The sequence below is a fragment of the Dreissena polymorpha genome, chromosome 11 (genome assembly GCF_020536995.1).
Source record: "Dreissena polymorpha isolate Duluth1 chromosome 11, UMN_Dpol_1.0, whole genome shotgun sequence".
NCBI lineage: Eukaryota > Metazoa > Mollusca > Bivalvia > Myida > Dreissenidae > Dreissena > Dreissena polymorpha.
In genome coordinates this window covers 86,239,291-86,258,362 of record NC_068365.1, presented here as the reverse complement: position 1 = coordinate 86,258,362, position 19,072 = coordinate 86,239,291, and the positions used below count along the sequence as shown (strand labels likewise).

The following is a 19,072-nucleotide window of genomic DNA, read 5'->3' as shown; positions in this document are numbered from 1 at the left end:
GATGAGTGTCTTTCTGTCAGTCTTTCTGTCTGTCTGTTTGACATTAAACACTATTTTGTTAATAGAAGTGTTCCTACACTTTTAAATGTTCAAGATTTATATTTTCTTGGATTGTTCCTCATGATATCAAGTTGATAATGTGCATTTTCTTTCATTAATGTTAAAAATCACGAAAGTTATGCCCCCCTTTCAACTTCCAATTTCTGCAACATTATTGTTACTTTGGAATTTTCCTCTGAAACCACATTTTTGTGTGTCTAACATGGTTTTATAAAAAATATGTTCAAATAATGCCCTTGGTGCCAAAATTATCCACACCCCAGGGTTGAACTTTTGATTGTTACAACTTTAGCTTTAAACTTGCTACATGTACATGTTCCAAGAGCATGACATTTACAAGACTGGATGTTGTCCATGTGCATACAAATTGAAACATCAGTTTTTTTCAATGAATGTTGATCGTTACAAATGTATGAATTAGCCTTGCCCTGGTAAACAGCACTTGATGCATTTGTGTAAAGTGTTCTCCTAGATTAGCCTGTGCAGTCTGCACAGGCTATTCAAGGGCGACACCTTTTAAGCCTACACCAGATTTTTGTTTACAAGAGACTCCCTTTCAAGATTACTTTCCGCTTTTGTGGTATTATTCGTTTAAATGAAGTCTCTTTGTAACAAAAAGCCTACACTAGATTTTTGTATACAAGAGGCTTTCTATAAACGACACTTCGCTTTCTTGGCATTTTTGTTTAAAGGAAGTCTCTTCTTGACAAAAATCCAGTATTAGGCAGAAACTATTGTCCCCGAGTAGCATTAGGCAATGTTTTCACAAAGCAGTCCTCAAAAATATGATGTTTATAATTATAAACACCTCAGAAAGGTGCAGCCTTTTGATTTATCTTTTATTTTAAATTATCATGGGCGTGTACATTTCAGGCATCAGCCAATCAGAGAGCAGGAAGAGCTGGTCGCGTCTCTGCAGGAAAATGTTTCCGTCTCTACACAGCTTGGGCCTACAAGAATGAACTCGAGGACAACACTGTGCCAGAAATACAGAGGACCAACCTCGGCAACGTCGTGCTTCTACTGAAGAGCTTAGGAATAAACGATCTCATTCACTTTGACTTTATGGACCCACCCCCACACGAGACCCTAGTGCTAGCTCTGGAGCAGTTGTATGCTCTTGGGGCGCTGAACCACAAGGGGGAGTTAACCAAGTTAGGACGGAGGATGGCAGAGTTTCCAGTGGACCCAATGCTGTCTAAAATGATCCTTGCTTCGGAAAGGTAAATAGTCTCAGAAGGTACTCAGGCGTTAACTTTTTAATGGAAAAAAAATAATTTTAACTTTGTTTAATAAAAATACATACTATGCTGCAATAGTTAATTTCAAGAATATGAAGAACAAGATATAAATGCAGTTAAAATATTGTCCTCTGAAGTTCTTTTTTATTATTCTCTTCATTTCATTTTGAATGCTAATCTGGGTAGGAATTATAATTAATTGTGACGGAAAGAAATCCCCATGATTGACGAGTGCAATTTAACATGTAATTTCATGTTTTATACCTTCCCAGTGAGGGGAATATAGGAGTCATTCTGTCAGTAAGTTGTTTGTCCTCATAAGCTTGAGGAGCATTTTTGGAACATTTTCACACATTTTCAGGTACACATGTCCTCATCGTTCACTATTTTCAGGTACAAATCCTTACATACATTATCCCAATACATGCTGCATTTTCATACATGTTCCTGTACAAATGCTCCAATACATTCTCCCAATAGGTGCCCAGTTTCACACATTTTCAGATTCAAATATCTTCATTTATCACACATTTTCAGGTACAAAGCTACATATTTTCCCTACATTTTCAGGTACCAATGCTCCAATACATTCTCCAATTAGGTCTTGATTTGTTTCCCACATTTCCAGGTACAAATGCTGCACTACATTCTCCCAATATGTCCTATGTATTTCACACATTTTCAGGTACAAATGCTCCAAGGAGATCCTCACAATCACAGCTATGCTGTCCGTGAACAATGCAGTTTTCTATCGGCCCAAGGACAAAGTGGTTCATGCAGACACGGCGCGTCAGAACTTCTTCCTGCCTGGGGGAGACCACATCACGCTAATGAACGTCTACAACCAGTGGGAGGAGACGGCCCATTCTACGCAGTGGTGCTTTGAGAATTTTATACAGTACAGGTGTGTGGGGAAAAACTGGGCTTAATGCATGTGCACAGATTGTACATCTTGGGCAAAAGTTTTCCTTTACTTTTACATCGGCATAAATATGTTAATAAAAGGAACCTTTTCAACATTGATCTAACAGATTAGGACACAGTGCTTTTAAAGTTCAACTTTGACCTGTTTTGATTTCCAGATTTAAAGAAAATGTCGAATATGGCCTACTGGATTGTTATACACTTCAACACCGTTATTTAGAAGTCGTCGGGACCGTTAAAAAAACTTCGGATTAACGATAATTCGAAATAAACATTTGACAGAAGACTTCTTTGATTCTGTAAAAGTGGAAGTCGCATGGTTCGGTTACACGCTTACTTAAAAGCGTAAAGTAGTCATATAGCAATAGATTTCCACTTGTAACAAACGGAGGAATAAAAAGATTCTTTTTCTTGTTTTTATTTTTGTGTATTTACAGAACATATAAAATATAACGAATAACACAAATTATCAGACATACAAACATATGAATACATTTTCGGAAATGAATTGACTTTTTTTAACTAATACGCGATGTCTCTCTGAACACCTGCTTTCGCACAGACGACAAAGGTGTAATTATCGGCTTTTGACGCGCCACGACAAGGTGTGAAAATACGCTCAGTATTTTGCAGTTTTGACTTCGGATTAAAGATTGATAATAAGGTGCGAATTATAGTGTTGGGACCGACTGAATCACTTCGAAATAACGATTTCTTCGGTTTAACGAAGTTCGGATTAACAATGAATTTTTACATAAAACAAAGAAGAACCAAAATCGGGACCCGAATAATACTTTGAAATAACGGTGACTTCGGATTATCGGTGTTCGAAATAACGGTGTTGAAGTGTATTGAGATTTCACAACGTTTTTATGCCCATGGTAGGGTGGCATATAGCAGTTTAACTGTCAAGTCAGTCTGTTTGTCTGTCTGTGTGTCCTTCCGAAGACTTTAACATTGGCCATAACTTTTGAAATATTGAAGATAGCAACTTGATATTTGGCATGCATGTGTATCTCATGAAGCTGCACATTGAGTGGTGAAAGGTCAAGGTCATCCTTCAAGGTCAAAAAACAAAATCCAAGGGAGATAACAAGCTTTAAAGGGAGATAATTTCTATTTTATATCATTTGGCAGGTACAGATCATTTTCACAAGGGAAGCAATATTTTTTTAAAGGATTTAATCTAAAAACAAATTTGAAGGTCAAGGTCAACCTTCAATGTCAAAAAAATACAATCCAAGGGAAGTAATAAGATATAAAAGGGAGATGATTTCCAAACCTGCCAAATGATATATTGAAATTTTATTTCAAAGCGGCGCAATAGCATTGTGTTTCTGACAAACACATCTCTTGTTATTATTATTATATACTTATGGTCTTGAATGTTTAGGAATTGATACAACATTTGGGCAAGGCAGGCACTTATGTGCAAGATACGGTCAATTGTATCGTTAATACATGACCATATTTACCTGCACTTTATTTTCCAGATCTATGAAGAGAGCCAGAGATGTTCGTGACCAGCTGGAGGGTCTGATGGAGAGAGTGGAGATAGAAGTGACCTCTAACCCCCTGGACACTGTCAGCATACGTAAGGTATACATACTTATATAGCAATATGAGCAGCGCTCCAGGAAATGGGGCTTAATTCATGTGTGTAAAGCCTCATCCAACATTAGCCTGTGCAGTCTGCACAGGTAAGTCAGAGACAACACTTTCTGCATTTATGGTATTTTTTGTTACGCGTCAAAAATGCAGTTTTGTGACAATTACTAAAATGGAAGTTTGTGTGTGGGTTAGAGTTATGATAACAGTCTTCCTACTTACGGTTTTGAAATATAAATGGCCTCCCTAGGGTTTTGAAATATAAATGGCTTTCCTAGGGTTTTGAAATATAATTGGTCTTCCTAGGGTTTTGTAATATAATTGGCCTTCTTAGGGTTTCGTAATATAAATGGCTTTCCTAGGGTTTTGCAATATAATTGGTCTTCCTAGGGTTTTGTAATATAAATGGGCTCCCTAGGGTTTCGTAATATAAATGGCTTGGAAAGTTTGTGAGGTCTCATTAGTGAACAATGTAGTCAATGACCAGACTCACATTTGCATGACAGGTCTTGTAAAGGACACAATTCAAGCATTTAAAATCATAGCTACAAGTTCACAAGTATTTGGATAATTGTGTTTGTTTATTGCAATTTTTCATCAGAATTTCAGTTATTGATTGTTGTAAATTTTCTGTGATCCAGGCAATCACTGCAGGGTTTTTCTACCACACTGCCATGTTTCTGTACTCCAGGCAATCATCGCATGGTTTTTCTACCACACTGCCATGTTTCTGTACGCCAGGCAATCATTGCATGGTTTTTCTACCACACTGCCATGTTCTGTACTTCAGGCAATTATTGCAGTGTTTTCTTCAAGATTGCAGTGTTTCTGTCCTTCAGGCAATCACTGCAGGTTTTTTCTACCACAATGCCTTGTTCCTGTACTCCTGGCAATCACTGCAGGGGTTTTCTACAACACTGCCAATTGTCTGTACTTCATTGGATAACTGCAGTTTTTTTTCCAGACTGCCGTGTTTCTATACTCCAGGCAGTCACTGCAGGGTTTATCTACCAGATTTCCATGTTTCTGTACACCTGGCAATTACTGCGTTGTTTTTTTCTACCACACTGCCATGTTTCTGTACTCCAGGTAATCACTGCAGGGTTTTTCTGCCACACTGCCATGTTTCTGTACTCCAGGCAATCACTGCAGGGTTTTTCTACCACACTGCCATGTTTCTGTACTCCAGGCAATCACTGCAGGGTTTTTCTACCACACTGCCATGTTTCTGTACTCCAGGCAATTACTGCAGGTTTTTTTTACCACACTGCCATGTTTCTGTACTCCAGGCAATCACTGCAGGGTTTTTCTACCACACTGCCATGTTTCTGTACTCCAGGCAATCACTGCAGGGTTTTTCTACCACACTGCCAAGCTGGACAAGGGAGGCAACTATCGAACTGTTAAGCACAACCAGACCGTCATGGTTCACCCCAACAGCTCCATGTTCGAGGACCGACCCAAGTGGATTATATACCATGAGCTCGTATTCACCACTAAAGAATTCATGAGACAGGTAACCTCTTGGTCTGACTGCCGGTCATCATGGAGGACTATTTCCGCTTCTATAGAATTAATTCACGTTTAAATGAAGTCTCTCCTTAACAAAGATCTTGTCTAAGCAGAAATTGTTGTCCTTTTTAGCCTGTGCAAATTACACAGGCTAGTCTAGGACAGCACTGTACGCACATGTATTAAACCCTGTTTTCCCAAAACTCCTTTAAAACAGTATACTTGATTCTCCATTTACAACAGTCTGTCCATCAGTAGACACAAGTCTTTGATGCTGTTCCCTCAGACTTTGAATGTACTACATTTAAACCTGTAAGCATTTATTAGTCCCCTACCGGTTTTACTGGAGGAGACTTATGGTTTTCCCTCTGTGCGTCTGTCTGGCTGTCTGTCTGTCTGTCACACTTTTCTGGATCCTGCGATAACATTTAAAGTTCTTAATATTTTTTCATAAAACTTAAAACATGGATAGATGGCAATATGGACATTATGCACGTCATTTCATTTTGTTCCTACTTCAAAACTGCTGGTTGCTATGGCAACAAATAGACTAGAAATACTGCTGAAAATGGTGGTTTTCTGGATCCTGTGATAACTTTTAAAGTTCTTCATATTTTTTCATGAAACTTGAAACATGGATAGATGACAATATGGACATTATGCATGTCATTTCATTTTGTTCATATGTCAAAAATTCTGGTTGCTATGGCAACAAATATATATAAAACAAGAGGGCCTGAAAGGCCCAAGGTTTCCCCCGCAACATATGCTTTGTTTGAGGATGGGTGCAAATTGGACGGATGAACATAATGATAGATGGACGGACGGAGGACAATAACACAAAAATAAAGACAAAGGAAGGTTCTTAAGCCTTCACAATTTATTTCATACCAAGTTTCAAAGAAATCCTCCAAAGCGCTTCCAAGATATGGCTCCGGACACAAAAATGCCTATAGTAAAAAGCATTTTTTCAAGATACAAAGGGCCATAAGTCTGTTTTTAACAGATGGTGTACAATGCCATTTGGCGTGCATCATCCTCTTATGCATATATATACTCATACCAAGTTTAAATGAAATCCGCCAAAGCACTTCCAAGATATGGCTCCGGACACAAAAGTGCCTATAGTAAAAAGCATTTTTTCAAGATACAAAGGGCCATAAGTCTGTTTTTAACAGATGGTGTACAATGCCATTTGGCGTGCATCATCCTCGTATGCATATTAAAGCAGTTTAAAGTTTGAATTATTATAAAATGAATAATACATATTGTTGCATATGAGGAAATGCAGAATTAGTTTTATTCAATCATTGCAAGTCATAGACAATCTAAAATTATTGCAGGTGTTAGACAATCTTAAATTATTGCAGGTGTTAGACAATCTTAGATTACAGCAGGTGTTAGACAATCTTAAATTATTGCAGATGATAGGCAATCTTAAATTATTGCAGGTGTTAGACAATCTTAAATTATTGCAGGTGTTAGACAATCTTAAATTACAGCAGGTGTTACACAATCTTAAATTATTGCAGATGATAGGCAATCTTAAATTATTGCAGGTGTTAGACAATCTTAAATTCCTGCAGGTGATAGGCAATCTTAAATTATTGCAGGTGTTAGACAATCTTGAATTATTGCAGGTGATAGACAATCTTAAATTATTGCAGTTGATAGACAATCTTAAATTACTGCAGGGGATAGGCAATCTTAAATTATTGCAGGTGTTAGACAATCTTGAATTATTGCAGGTGATAGAGAATCTTAAATTATTGCAGTTGATAGAAAATCTTAAATTATTGCAGGTAGATTATTGCAGGTGTTAGACAATCTTAAATTATTGCAGTTGATAGACAATCTTTAATTATTTCAGGTGATAGAAATTGAGAACGGCTGGCTGTTGGAGGTTGCACCGCACTATTACAAGGCTAAAGAGTTGGAGGACGGATCAGGACGCAAGATGCCTAAAAACACTGGGAAGACTCGAGCCGACGTTACACGAACCTACTGATAGCGAGGACAAGAATCATGTGGAAAAGACGCTTCAAAGCCAGCCATAGGTGGAACTTCTAAAAGCTGGTCACCATTCCATTATGCCCATGATTTTACAAGGCTCATGGATCACTGTAAAATCTGCAAAATGTTATGGCATATGGTGGCATATTTGAGCATTTGGCTAAGAACGGTGTGATTGTTTAGAAGTTTTTTCTTTGAATTGGTGTTTGAAATACCTAGTAAAAGCATACCTAGAAAGAGTAGGATTCATCTCAGAGGTACATAACAGAAAGCATGAAAAGACATTCTGCTTGTATGCAGAAAAGTGTGGAAAAACAGGAACCATGGTTTTGGTTGATATTGTACACATTTACAGTGGAAGGTACGGCTTATGCAGAACAGTATAACTGCATAGCCTTAGTAATATGGAGGTCCATGAAGGCCCATTGAACACAACTATGTCATGGTCACATTGATTTTGTTGGATAATGATCATATTTACAATCATTCACATAATTTCTGTAATATATTTTTTATGCTCCCCCAACAAATTTTTAGGGGGGAGCATATAGTCGCCGCTTCGTCCGTCCGTGCGTTTGTCCGTGCGTGCACAGTTTTTGTCCGGGCTATTTCTCAGCAATTAATGACCGGAATTCAATTAAACTTTATGGGAAGCTTCACTACCAAGAGGAGATGTGCATATTATCAGCCGGTTCTGGTCGGATGATTTTTCAAAGAGTTATGGCCCTTTGAAATTTTCCATTCACTGTTCATATAGTGCAATTCTTGTCCGGGCTATTTCTCAGCAAATAATGACCAGAATGCAATGAAACTTTATGGGAAGCTTCACTACCAAGAGGACATGTGCATATTATCAGCGGGTTCTAGTCAGATGATTTTTCACAGAGTTATGGCCCTTTGAAATTTTTAAGTTGCTAAACCATCCATCGTATTATTTTGTCCAAAGTTATGCCCCTGAAGACGTTTCCTTTTATCTGAATATATAGTGCAATATTGTGAAGAAAAAAAAACTTTGGGGAGCATCACCCGTCTCCGACGGTTTCTTGTCTAATTTATGAAAGTGAAATGGTCATGGTTATTTAAATGCAGATATTTTTTAACTTTAAAGCTAATTGAACAAGGGCCACCATGGATTAAATGGATGTGGGCCAGAATTGGTAAACATGAACCGCAGAAATGAAATCCATTATGGCCAGAAATAGTGGAATTCTTGACCATCAGTGAAAGTGATAAATGTTGCGCATTGTGAGAATGTTTACATATATGAAATGTTTAAAAAAAAATAATTATTCTTTACTTTATTTGTTTCCCATTTAAAGGGACTTTGTGTTTAGTGCTTTTGTTATGGCCGGATGAGCCTGAAGGAGATTCGTCATATTACCAGTGTACTCACTCTGGATGGGTTATTGTTGGGTAGAAATCAGGATGAAAACTTTCAACCAATCTGTTACCATTCCATGCCTTAAAATGACCTTTCATCCAAGTAATTCATTCATTACTCACTTTTATACTCAGTGTTGAAATCAAAATGCTGGGATCATCAAGACAGTTCTTGCAAAGTTTAGTGCAAGTAATTGGTCAAATAACAGAAGAACTGGGAAATTGTTTTTGTAATTTTAATGAATAACACATTTGATCATAATTTACACATACATGTTATAAGTGTAAAAATGTGTGAACAATTTCAATCCATACCATCTCATTCATTATATGATAAAATGACAAATTGGTTGTAAAACACAGAATCTTCAGAGCTCAAGTTCATAATCCATGTAAGTTTTGCCTCATCATCTGTATATATTCCATTCTTATAAGGTCTTCTGAGCCAAAACAATATCCCTCCACCTATGGCGGGGGATAATAAAATCTATGGAAATCCTTTCCACCACAGTACTGATTCTTGACTAACTTCTTGTTTCCACATCATGATATAAGAATATATATGGGTGTCCACCATGGAGTGGATATGGAAACTTTTCTGTTAAAAATATTTGTTTTCAGCAAATATTCGTAAACCTGTAAACCAGAACTCAAAATCAGAGTATATTTACTGATTAACAACTCAAAACCATCAATTTCTAACAAATAATCTCCTTAATTGAAGCCTCTTTCCCAGTTAAACTCTCTGAACGTGTTACCACACAACAATAAATGTATATACTGGTATCTTGACACCTAATTCATCCTCCATGGAGTGTTGATATGAACACTATTCTGTCATTTTCCTGAATGTTGTATGCCAGCTCTCCCTGTAATTGAGATGCACAACAATACAGACCATAGCTTTACATAGATATGTCACGAGTACATATGCCAAGATAACGGAATCATGGAAAATAAGTGGTAATTTAAATAAAAATGAAATAATTGTTGTAAAAATATTTTACAAAATTACGTTATTTTTACACTTTGTTAAACATATTTTGTGTTATGTTGCAAATGCATTTTTTACATCCATATATGGAACACACATCTTTATATAATCTCATAAATTTATAATAAATTTAATGTATGTGTTTGAAATGAAAATGATTTCATGAGCAATTGAATTGAATGAAAGACCAAAGACAAATCACATCTATAGCAAGTTATCTAATTTATAATGTTTTGAAATAAGAATACATCAAGTGTTCCATATATTATGAAATTATCATTTAATTATAATCAGGCTGAGATCACATGACCACTCCACTTTTATGATATTTTTCTTTTAAATAAAACCGGAAAGTGTACACAGAGCATGGCCCACTTGTTTTTTACATTCACCAGATGATTAAAGATGATCATATTGCTAATTATGTCTATTCCACATACTTTTCAAGTTATTTCATTTATTTTTCAAATTAATAGACAGACAAAAAGTGAAAGGAGGAAGGGATTAAAAGAAAGACAATAGGCAAACATATACCCAACTCTGTATCCCCAGTTTCAAATAATTTACTTGTTGAGCAATTACGATTTTAAGTTTTGTCCTTTTTTTATCACATTGCTCTTTATATTTTAATAAGTTTCATCAAAGTATCTTTAGTACTTAATGAGACATTGTAGGACTTATTTTCGCTGACAAACAGACTTATATAAATGTGAACTCAAAGCAAACATGAATGGACCTCCAAAGCATAACAATTCATAAAAAACAAGGGACAAAATTGTCACAAAACCAGGTTTTCATTGTGAAAAAAAAATCTGATAAAGGAAGAAAACTCAAACTGAACTTTTGAAATGAACAAACAAAATTAACCCCCTTTGTAAGTTTGTTTAAAAAAAATCTATTTTTAGTCGTGGCGACCTTGACATTGGAGATATTGACGTGATTCTTTCGTGCGACACACTGTCCCATGATGGTGAACAAATGTGCCAAATGATTTTAAAATCTCACAATGAATGACATAGTTATGGCCAGGACAAGCTCATTTATGGCCATTTTTGACCTTTGAACTCAAAGTGTGACCTTGACCTTGGAGATATCGACGTAATTATTTCACGCGACACACCGTCCAATGATGGTGAACAAATGTGCCAAATGATTTTAAAATCTGACAATGAACGACATAGTTATGGCCCGGACAAGCTTGTTCCGCCCGCCCGCCAGCCAGCCAGCCAGCCCGCCCGCATTCGCCAATCTAATAACCAGTTTTTTCCTTCGGAAAACCTGGTTAAAAACCTGGTTAAAATGCTTATAACTGGTGAATCTGTTCCAATTATTCATTTAATACATGACTTTTGCATGCTCATTATTCACCATAGTTACCATGAGTTCCCAGTCAGCATCATTGACAAGGACGAGAATACCGGGCCTTCTGAAATAAAAAGTGAAGATGTCAGTGATGGAAATATGAGCCACTACCTGGGAACACTGGGCATTTTGCATATATGCGTGAAGTATTGTCCTAGCTGATTAAACTGTGCAGTCCACAGTTAAATTCCATAAAAGTGGAAAGTGTTGACTGCAGGGGCTAATCAGGAACAAAATGCACATGTATTAACCTTTTACCACTTAGATGCATATTTTGACGCATTTGCAGTCCCTTAGAAAGTTAAATTTAATTAAAGACCTTCTAGTTTTAAAGGCTGCATTTCCAATCCTTAGATACTGATGAGCAGCAAACAGCATAAAACCTGAACAGAACGCGAATTACTCAAAGGCTGTTTTGGTTTTATGCTGTTTCCACATAGCCATTTTCACTTAGCTTCTGAGTGGGAAAGGGTTAAGCCCAGTTTTTCCAGAACGAGGCTCATATTAATATGGAAAACATATTTCAGATATTTGTGCTGAGGGCCCTGTTCTATCACAAATCTTACTACACATTTATGTTACAACTGCTTTTAAGTTCACATCAAAGAAATATTTAAGATAGGACACGTGAACTATTTAAGGGAAATACACATTAGGACTGAAATAAACTAATCATATAGGTTGGTGTTTAGTGATATACGTTTTCTCACTACTAAATTGTATCATGAAACAATGCAGTAACCCCTGAGTTCTTAAAACCCCCTGCCAGTTCTACTTATTCATATGATAAATAGAATATACATTTGATGACAGTATGGCCATTTTTAGATAACTATAACTGAAAGGTTTGAATTCACTTGAAGCACCCCCAAATTCTACAAAACAAACATGTCAATCCATAGGATAACTATAAACTGTGTTTACATCTGGTTTGCGCCCATTTACATCGATTCATAAAATCCTTTCTTTTACTCTTTTTTCACTTAATTTTGAACTTGGATTTTTCTGTGATGAAAGTGTTATTTACTTTTATAAATTTAAATATATTCCAGAACTCAAACTGATGAAGGTGTGAAAATCATTCAAGCATTAAAGGTCAGTGTAAGGTGAATGTACCCAGGCTATATTGACTTACACTGTTTCTCCTTGTATAAATAACTCTGGTCTTTCTTTCAGCATGTTATCTTTCATCCAAGTAAGCAGATCTTTGATAGTCCCTTAAACAGAAAGGCAAACAATTTAGTAAAACAATCGTGCCTAGTTCTGGGAATACTGCACGCAAACAAATCCATAAACCGTTAAGTATCGTCCCAGGTTAGCCTGTGCCCTACGTACAGGCTAAATAAGGACCAAATTTTCCGCTTTTATGGAATTTTTCGTTTGAACGAGGTCTCTTCAAAACAAATATCCGGTCTAGGCAGAAAGTGTCGCCCTTATTGGTCCGCACAGGCTTAACTGGGACGACATTTGATGCACATAAATCCCAGATTTCCAAGAACAGTGTTTTTTTCACCATTTTGGGAATAGGGCCGGGTCCCTTTGAATTGGAAAAATTTGCGCGTTTTGACTAAAATTGGGAAATTAGTGTTGTTGCTGTTTTGCTAAAAATTGCTTCAAATTGAGAATAGAAATGTTTTCAGTATTGTTTTTGCTAAGGTTAAACTTATATGGCTGGATGGGAAATGAACAAAATGTTGAAATCTCATTTTTTTTATGGAAACCTTCAATTGGTCCAATTTTGGAAAAAATATTAACTTTTTATTGGGAATGGGGCAAAATACTGGACCCGATTTTTAATGAAAAAAACCCAGAATGAGGCTCAATAGTCCATCACATGACTTGTGATTTGTTCAGGGCAGAGTTTGGGTAATAATTTGACAAATGCATTCATGTCTGTTTATATTAAATTTATCATAATTATTTAAGTAATTATATCTATGTGTTACATTACTAAACAAGATGTGTTTGTGAAACACTATGTCCCCCCAATATATTTGACCTTTGACCTTGAAGGATGACCTTGACATTTCACCACTCAAAATGTGCAGCTCCATGAGATACACATGCATGCCAAATATCAAGTTGCTATTTTAAATATTGCAAAATTTATGCCCAAGTTTGACGCAAACAAACCAACAAACAGACAGGGCAAAAACAATATGTCCCCCAGTATAGACTGGGGGAGACATAAAAAGTCTAGAGCCAACGTGCTTAAAATAGCCCAGATTGATTGTCTGTGCCAAAATGTACATGTATATACTTTCACCATTAAGGGATGAAGTTTCCCAAATGTAGAAGATTTGTGTTTACTTGGAAATCATCATGGACATCAGAGCCGAGGGTGTGTGTCACTCTGTTATTATATTCCTAATTATCCTCATATATATATATATATAACTACTCATAAAATCACCTGCTTTTGACAATGATTTCAGTTAATGCCAGGTAAGGATTATATTATGATAATTCATTTGAATGAACACATTTTGGAAACATGTAGAACTACATTATATGTACTGCAGTATTGTCAGTTTGTTACTGCAACAACTAATACTTAACAATCAATCTTCATTGTGGCTTGTTGAAGACTTGATGTCTTTGCCCGAAGGACTGCTTGTATCTTGTTGTTGTCTGAGACCGCATTTCATGAGGACCAAGAGTGTGCCACAAAACTCGAGTCTGATTAACTTAATAAACTCACACAAAATGGGACATTTTTAAATCAACAAGAGATGTGTTTGTCAGAAATACAATGCCCTCTACTGCGCCACTTTGAAGCCATATATATGACCTTTGACCTTGAAGGATGACCTTTGAACTTGAAGGGTGACCTTGACCTATCACCACTCAAAATGTGCAGCTCCATGAGATACATATGCATACACATGCATGCCAAATATCAAGTTGCTATCATCAATATTGCAAAAGTTATGACCAAGGTTAAAGTTTTGGGAAAGACACACATATACAATGACAGACAGACAGACACATACAATGACAGACAGACAGACAGGCCGTAAACAATATACCCCCAATCATTCGATCCGGGGGCAACTGTCCCAGATGGTTACCACAAACCAAACCCATGTGTGCCAGGCGTGGAAATTGTGCCGAAAAACTATGGAGCAGGTGTAACATACCACTGTGCTAATCAGACAGCCAAGCCATGACATGAATCCACACTACCTTATTGAAGGTCCTAGTTCATTTCCATTACTGAAAGTCCATGAGAGATCACAACTTACTTACATGATGCTTCCTTGTCTGGTAGATTGACTTCGTGTGTTTTCACTTTACCAAATAACAGCTCAGCCCCTCCTCTGAAATAGATATGTGTCGTGTTCTGAGAAAATTGGGCATAATGCATGTGCGTAAAGTGTTGTCCCAGATTAGCCTGTGCAGTCCACACAGGCTGATCAGGGACGACACTTTCCGCTTTAATGGTATTTTTCGTTTAAAGGAAGTCCCTTTTTACCAAAAATAAAGTTTAAACGGAAAGTGTCGTCCCTGATTAGCCTGTGCGGACTGCACAGGCTAATCTGGGATGACACTTTAAGCACATGCATTATGCCCAATTTTCTCAGAACGCGGCTCATATAATTTGAGCAACGCTTTAAGACATATGAGGCTTAATGCGTGCGCATACAGTGTCATCCCTGATTAGCCTGTGCAGTCTGCACAGACTAATCAGGGATGACACTTTCTGTTTCCATGTGATTGTTGGTTTAAAGGAAGACTCTTCTAGACACAAATCCAGTTAAGGCAGAAAGTGTCTTCCCTGCTAAGCCTGCGCAAACTGATAAAGATGCGGCTCATTTCTATGTAAAAAGATTATGCAGTTACAGTGATATTTTTACAAATTTTCTCATCTGAGTCCTGGGACTCAATAACAAATCTATGAGTCCCCGAATTGAAAGAATGAGTCCAAATAATAAACGATATTATTTTTTTAGAAATTTCAATGCATTTTAGGGACTCACATAATTTGAAACTTCGCATCCCCAGAGGTTTTTGTGAGTCCAGGACGCAGGACTCGCAGGTAAAAAAAATCACTGCAATTTACACATCAAACGTTCTTTTTTGGACAAAGTTGCATTTTGGCACAGTTCGCTCTGCGTGGGATTCTACATCTGGCAAGTCCATCCATGCACTATGTTGGACATCACAATGATCACAGTGAATAAGGCAATAAGGATATAAAATATATCAACAAGACTATTGTGGATTGCAGCAACATTGAATAGGATATTGACCTATATTCCATGCTGATTTGTCCGTTCAGTCCAGTCTGTGCAGTTTGTAAAGCACCCCAACAGTGATATGATTTTAAATCATTATTTTTCCTCACAGTGCTGCAAGACAGGAACTGGGCTTACAGTTGTATCCAGTGATCTTAAGAGTCTGATACTGTTGCATACTTTGCTGGTAGGCAGATTTTGAAAATAATGCATCTTATTTACTCACATCATCAAATGTGTTTAATTTAAGATTAACACAAAACATAAAAAAAAATGCAATTTAACTTTTATCATTTCTTTAATTTATTGATTTTGTTAGTAATTTTCAGTCTTATTACAAATAATTTAAATTACAATTGGGTTATAAAAATTCTTGTTGTGTTCACTCCTTGAACACTTTAATATTTTTGATAAAAATTTGCAGAGATGATATGATTAGCACTACAAAATTGAATCTGATCAATAACAGTCCAAAATAAACGCTGCATGTGCACAAAGGTGGCATATTTTTAACTTAAAGAAAGATTCCTAGTTGTATAAAAGATATAATCATGTTCAAGGTTAAAACATTTATTTGTATATGTTTAACTTAAAATACTACTTCTAATGGTAATTTTCAGTAATCTCAATCCAACAAATTCTTAATAACCATTGTCAAAAAAGCAGTAGATTTCATTGATGATAAACAAATAACCTTGAAAAATAAGACTGTTTTATAGAACAAATATATATAAGTCTATTTAATGAAAAAAATGATTTGAATTTTGAAACTTCTGGCATCATCAACAGCGCATAAGATTATTATGAAATAATGACGAGAGTAGTGTTTGTTTACGATGGATTTGCACATATTATTATATATTTAAGAAAATTTTGTGTTGCTAATTGTCAATTTTTTTTATTCTTCTGCTTAGTAAAGCATGGAGTTCTTTTGATCCAACATTTTCAGTCTATTGAGTCTTAAGTTTGCAAGATTACAGGACAGCATCCTACAAGAGTGCTAGACTTCAAACTCGAGGATTCAGGGTTAGATTCCTAGCATCGCCACATAACCGCATAATGGTATTGGTGATTGGCACGCCGCAGTAAAACTATTTCTATGGCCACTCTCAATTATGGCCTAGATGACAGAAATACTAATTTAACGTGTGTGTGTGTATATCAGAGTTTATTTACAGGTCCTACTGGCCTCTTCACGAGGTCTTTGTAGCTCGACCTGCCAAATACTAATTTAACAAGACTATTGTCAAGCAATATATGTCCCCTACCGGCTCCACCATTGTCTGATTTGTTTAATTTTTTTTATTTGTTGCCATAGCAACCAGAATTTTTGACGTAGCAGGGCTTTCCTTTGACCAGAGCTCCCAGGTTTTGACGCCTGAAACTTACAGAAGACCCTAATTTGACTCGTGAGAAAATTACGTCATGCGTCACATTTGACCTGGGGGAATATACCAACTTGCGTCAACGAGATCAAAAGTTGTTAAGACTAAGCGATAATTGACTTGGGGCGGAGTATCTCTTTTGGTAGACGCTAACCGTTAGCGCCCGTTTCCAATCATTGAAGCACAAGGCCGCCAGTAGGCGGCGTTTGGCCCATTGAGAAATCTATTAATGACCAATTAAAACACTGCTGGTTCGCTGACTGTCTGTTATCAGCTGTTTGCGGAAAAGGTCTAAATGTATTAAACCCACCAGAATGTACTCATCCGCGTCAGTTTTAATAATATCCAATATATAATAATAACATCTATATCCACAATTCACTGCAAAGCATATTTTGAGAAATACTTCCACAATATGTCAGAATGTATTTCTAAAGCTGAATACACCCAACCCTGTTTTACTTCACGTTTGCTTCATTTAAATACATGCGAAAATTATGCTGGCATATGTACATGTACTGTCTACAACATCACATTACATGCTTTGCATCAGAGTTGCTAAAAATAACCATAGAACCGGTAAAACTGACCTTGTGGCAAAGTGACAAATTTTGATGCTGCAAGTGCTCATTAATTACAACAAAGGCGTAATAATTGACCATTTGAGACGGCATAGAAAAACGGCGTGTTTGTTGCACGTCTTTGGTGAAGATGGCACATGAAATAATTAAACCCGGATGTTAGCCGTCCAGGGTCGATTTTGAGATTAATGTAAATCTGATAGTTTTAGGCGGGGCGGGGGGGCGGGCGGCTGGCACTCAGCAGTTATTATAAACCGATCATGCTGTCAGTGCAAGAAAAAGACTGATACAATATAATAGTACAATAAAAGTATTGACAGTGAGACGTCAAAAAAAGAAAGTAAGACTGAAACAAAGAACTTTGACAGCTAGTCCAGTCAGTCAACCAGTTTAGAATAACCTTGCAAAACACGTTAATTCTTTTGACCACAATAATTATTCCCCGCCATAGGCGGAGGGATATTGTTTGGTGTTGTCCGTCCGTCCGTCCGACTTTCTGTCCGTCCAGAGCCATATATTGGAAGTGCTTTGGCGGATTTCATTGAAACTTGGTATAAGTATATATATATGGATAAGAGGATGATGCACGCCAAATGGCATTGTACACCGTCTGTTAATAACGGAGTTATGGCCCTTTGTATCTTGAAAAAATGCTTTTTTGAGTGTCAAATATAACACTTTTGTGTCCAGAAGCATATTGGTGGGGGATATCAATTCAACGAATTTGCTTGTTTCTTTCAGGATTTATTGTCAATGTGAGAAGATAAAAAATAAAGGGTAAAATTAATTTTGTATGGTTAGGCTGCGGCAAAAATAGGCCAGACGGCATATGCAGTTTTTTGTAAAAAAAAAGCCAATTTTGGAAAATTATTAAAAATAATTCAACTTACAGAATTAGTATTTCAAAACATTGTCATGGCATTTGTTTTCAATCGGCAAAAAGTTCATTTGAAAAAAATAAAGCATTCTATATCCATATGCACATTTCAAAACATAACTCATTCAATCAGTTCAGGTTAACTGTTTGCTGCATTTATCCCCCCTGTAAGCATAATACAAAAGCTTTCTTGCTAAAACTTTGTTAATTTATTCCTTGACCTAATGTATAGGGCCAACCTTAGACACTTATCATTTTGTTTTTATTGGGGCATTATGGAAAATTAAACACACATTAATCGAAACTGCTGATTATCCGAACTGGTTGATAAACTGTAAACAAAGACTTTCCGAACGAAAAACGAAATAACGTGAAGCATCTAAACAAAACCATACCCAAATTCAATACAGATAGGAAGTGGCATTATGTATAATTCACGAAAACTACCAGTTTCTTAACACATGTGTTTTGTTTACACTTCGCAGGTCAAAACGGTTTAAATTCGGATAAGTCAAGTCGGAAAAAAGTCAAACCGACCACGTACAGTTGTCCTAGCCTTTCGTAAGTTTTTTGGTTAAGCTGGAATTAGAATCTGCTTTGTAACCAAAGTATAACGTTTCAATATGTGTTATTTATCTATTTATTCATAATAAGAGCACACAAGGCAATTAGAACTTGCGAATTGTGGCCGCTATCAATGTTTGCAATATGTTTTCGTGACATTGTTTTACACTTGTTGATACAAGGTTACACGCCACACAATTATTTTTTTGTAAAGGTTTAAACATGGAAAATCCCGGTACAAATAAGAATGTATCATATATGAATTATTGATGTTTGTTGTTGTAAAGTATTGGGTCTTACCATTCTATAACTTTTAGAATAAGATGAATAACA

At 36.5% G+C, this 19,072-nt stretch overlaps 3 protein-coding genes across 10 annotated transcripts in view; 2 read left to right on the top strand and 1 right to left on the bottom strand.

Annotated features, from left to right (window-relative positions):
• The window catches only part of LOC127851926 (pre-mRNA-splicing factor ATP-dependent RNA helicase DHX16-like), a 53,415-nt gene extending 44,084 nt beyond the window's left edge, over window positions 1-9,331 (top strand). For 3 of the 8 annotated variants that reach the window (XM_052385918.1, XM_052385922.1, XM_052385921.1), the window contains exons 17-21: window positions 934-1,283; window positions 1,987-2,205; window positions 3,719-3,824; window positions 5,173-5,349; window positions 7,216-9,331. In XM_052385918.1, coding sequence (XP_052241878.1) covers window positions 934-1,283; window positions 1,987-2,205; window positions 3,719-3,824; window positions 5,173-5,349; window positions 7,216-7,353 — 990 coding nt within the window. In that variant the 3' untranslated portion in view covers window positions 7,354-9,331. Of the gene's footprint in view, window positions 1-933; window positions 1,284-1,986; window positions 2,206-3,718; window positions 3,825-4,474; window positions 4,489-4,972; window positions 4,987-5,022; window positions 5,037-5,122; window positions 5,137-5,172; window positions 5,350-7,215 lie in introns of all 8 variants that reach the window. The other 5 variants (XR_008036052.1, XR_008036053.1, XR_008036054.1 and 2 more) reach the window with 5 other exon arrangements.
• Window positions 8,961-18,714, bottom strand: LOC127851931 (ubiquitin-related modifier 1-like). Its single transcript, XM_052385927.1, has 5 exons — window positions 18,571-18,714; window positions 14,344-14,414; window positions 12,230-12,311; window positions 11,110-11,158; window positions 8,961-9,607 (listed from the first exon to the last, which is right to left on the bottom strand). The coding sequence occupies exons 1-5, from the start codon at window positions 18,597-18,599 to the stop codon at window positions 9,539-9,541; spliced, it is 300 nt and encodes a 99-aa protein (XP_052241887.1). The 5' UTR covers window positions 18,600-18,714; the 3' UTR covers window positions 8,961-9,538.
• Window positions 18,554-19,072, top strand: part of LOC127851929 (serine--tRNA synthetase-like protein Slimp) — a 32,374-nt gene continuing 31,855 nt past the window's right edge. The window contains exon 1 of the mRNA XM_052385925.1: window positions 18,554-18,736. The gene's annotated coding sequence lies outside the window, so the exon portion shown is untranslated. The remainder of the gene's footprint in view (window positions 18,737-19,072) is intronic.

Coding starts and splice junctions, on each gene's coding strand:
- LOC127851931 (XM_052385927.1), bottom strand. CDS start 18,599: ATGCCACTTCCTATCTGTATTGAATTTGG. Junction 12,312..14,343: donor ACCAGACAAGGAAGCATCAT/GTAAGTAAGTTG, acceptor TTTCTGTTTAAG/GGACTATCAAAGATCTGCTT. Junction 9,608..11,109: donor ATGCTGACTGGGAACTCATG/GTAACTATGGTG, acceptor TCTCAATTACAG/GGAGAGCTGGCATACAACAT.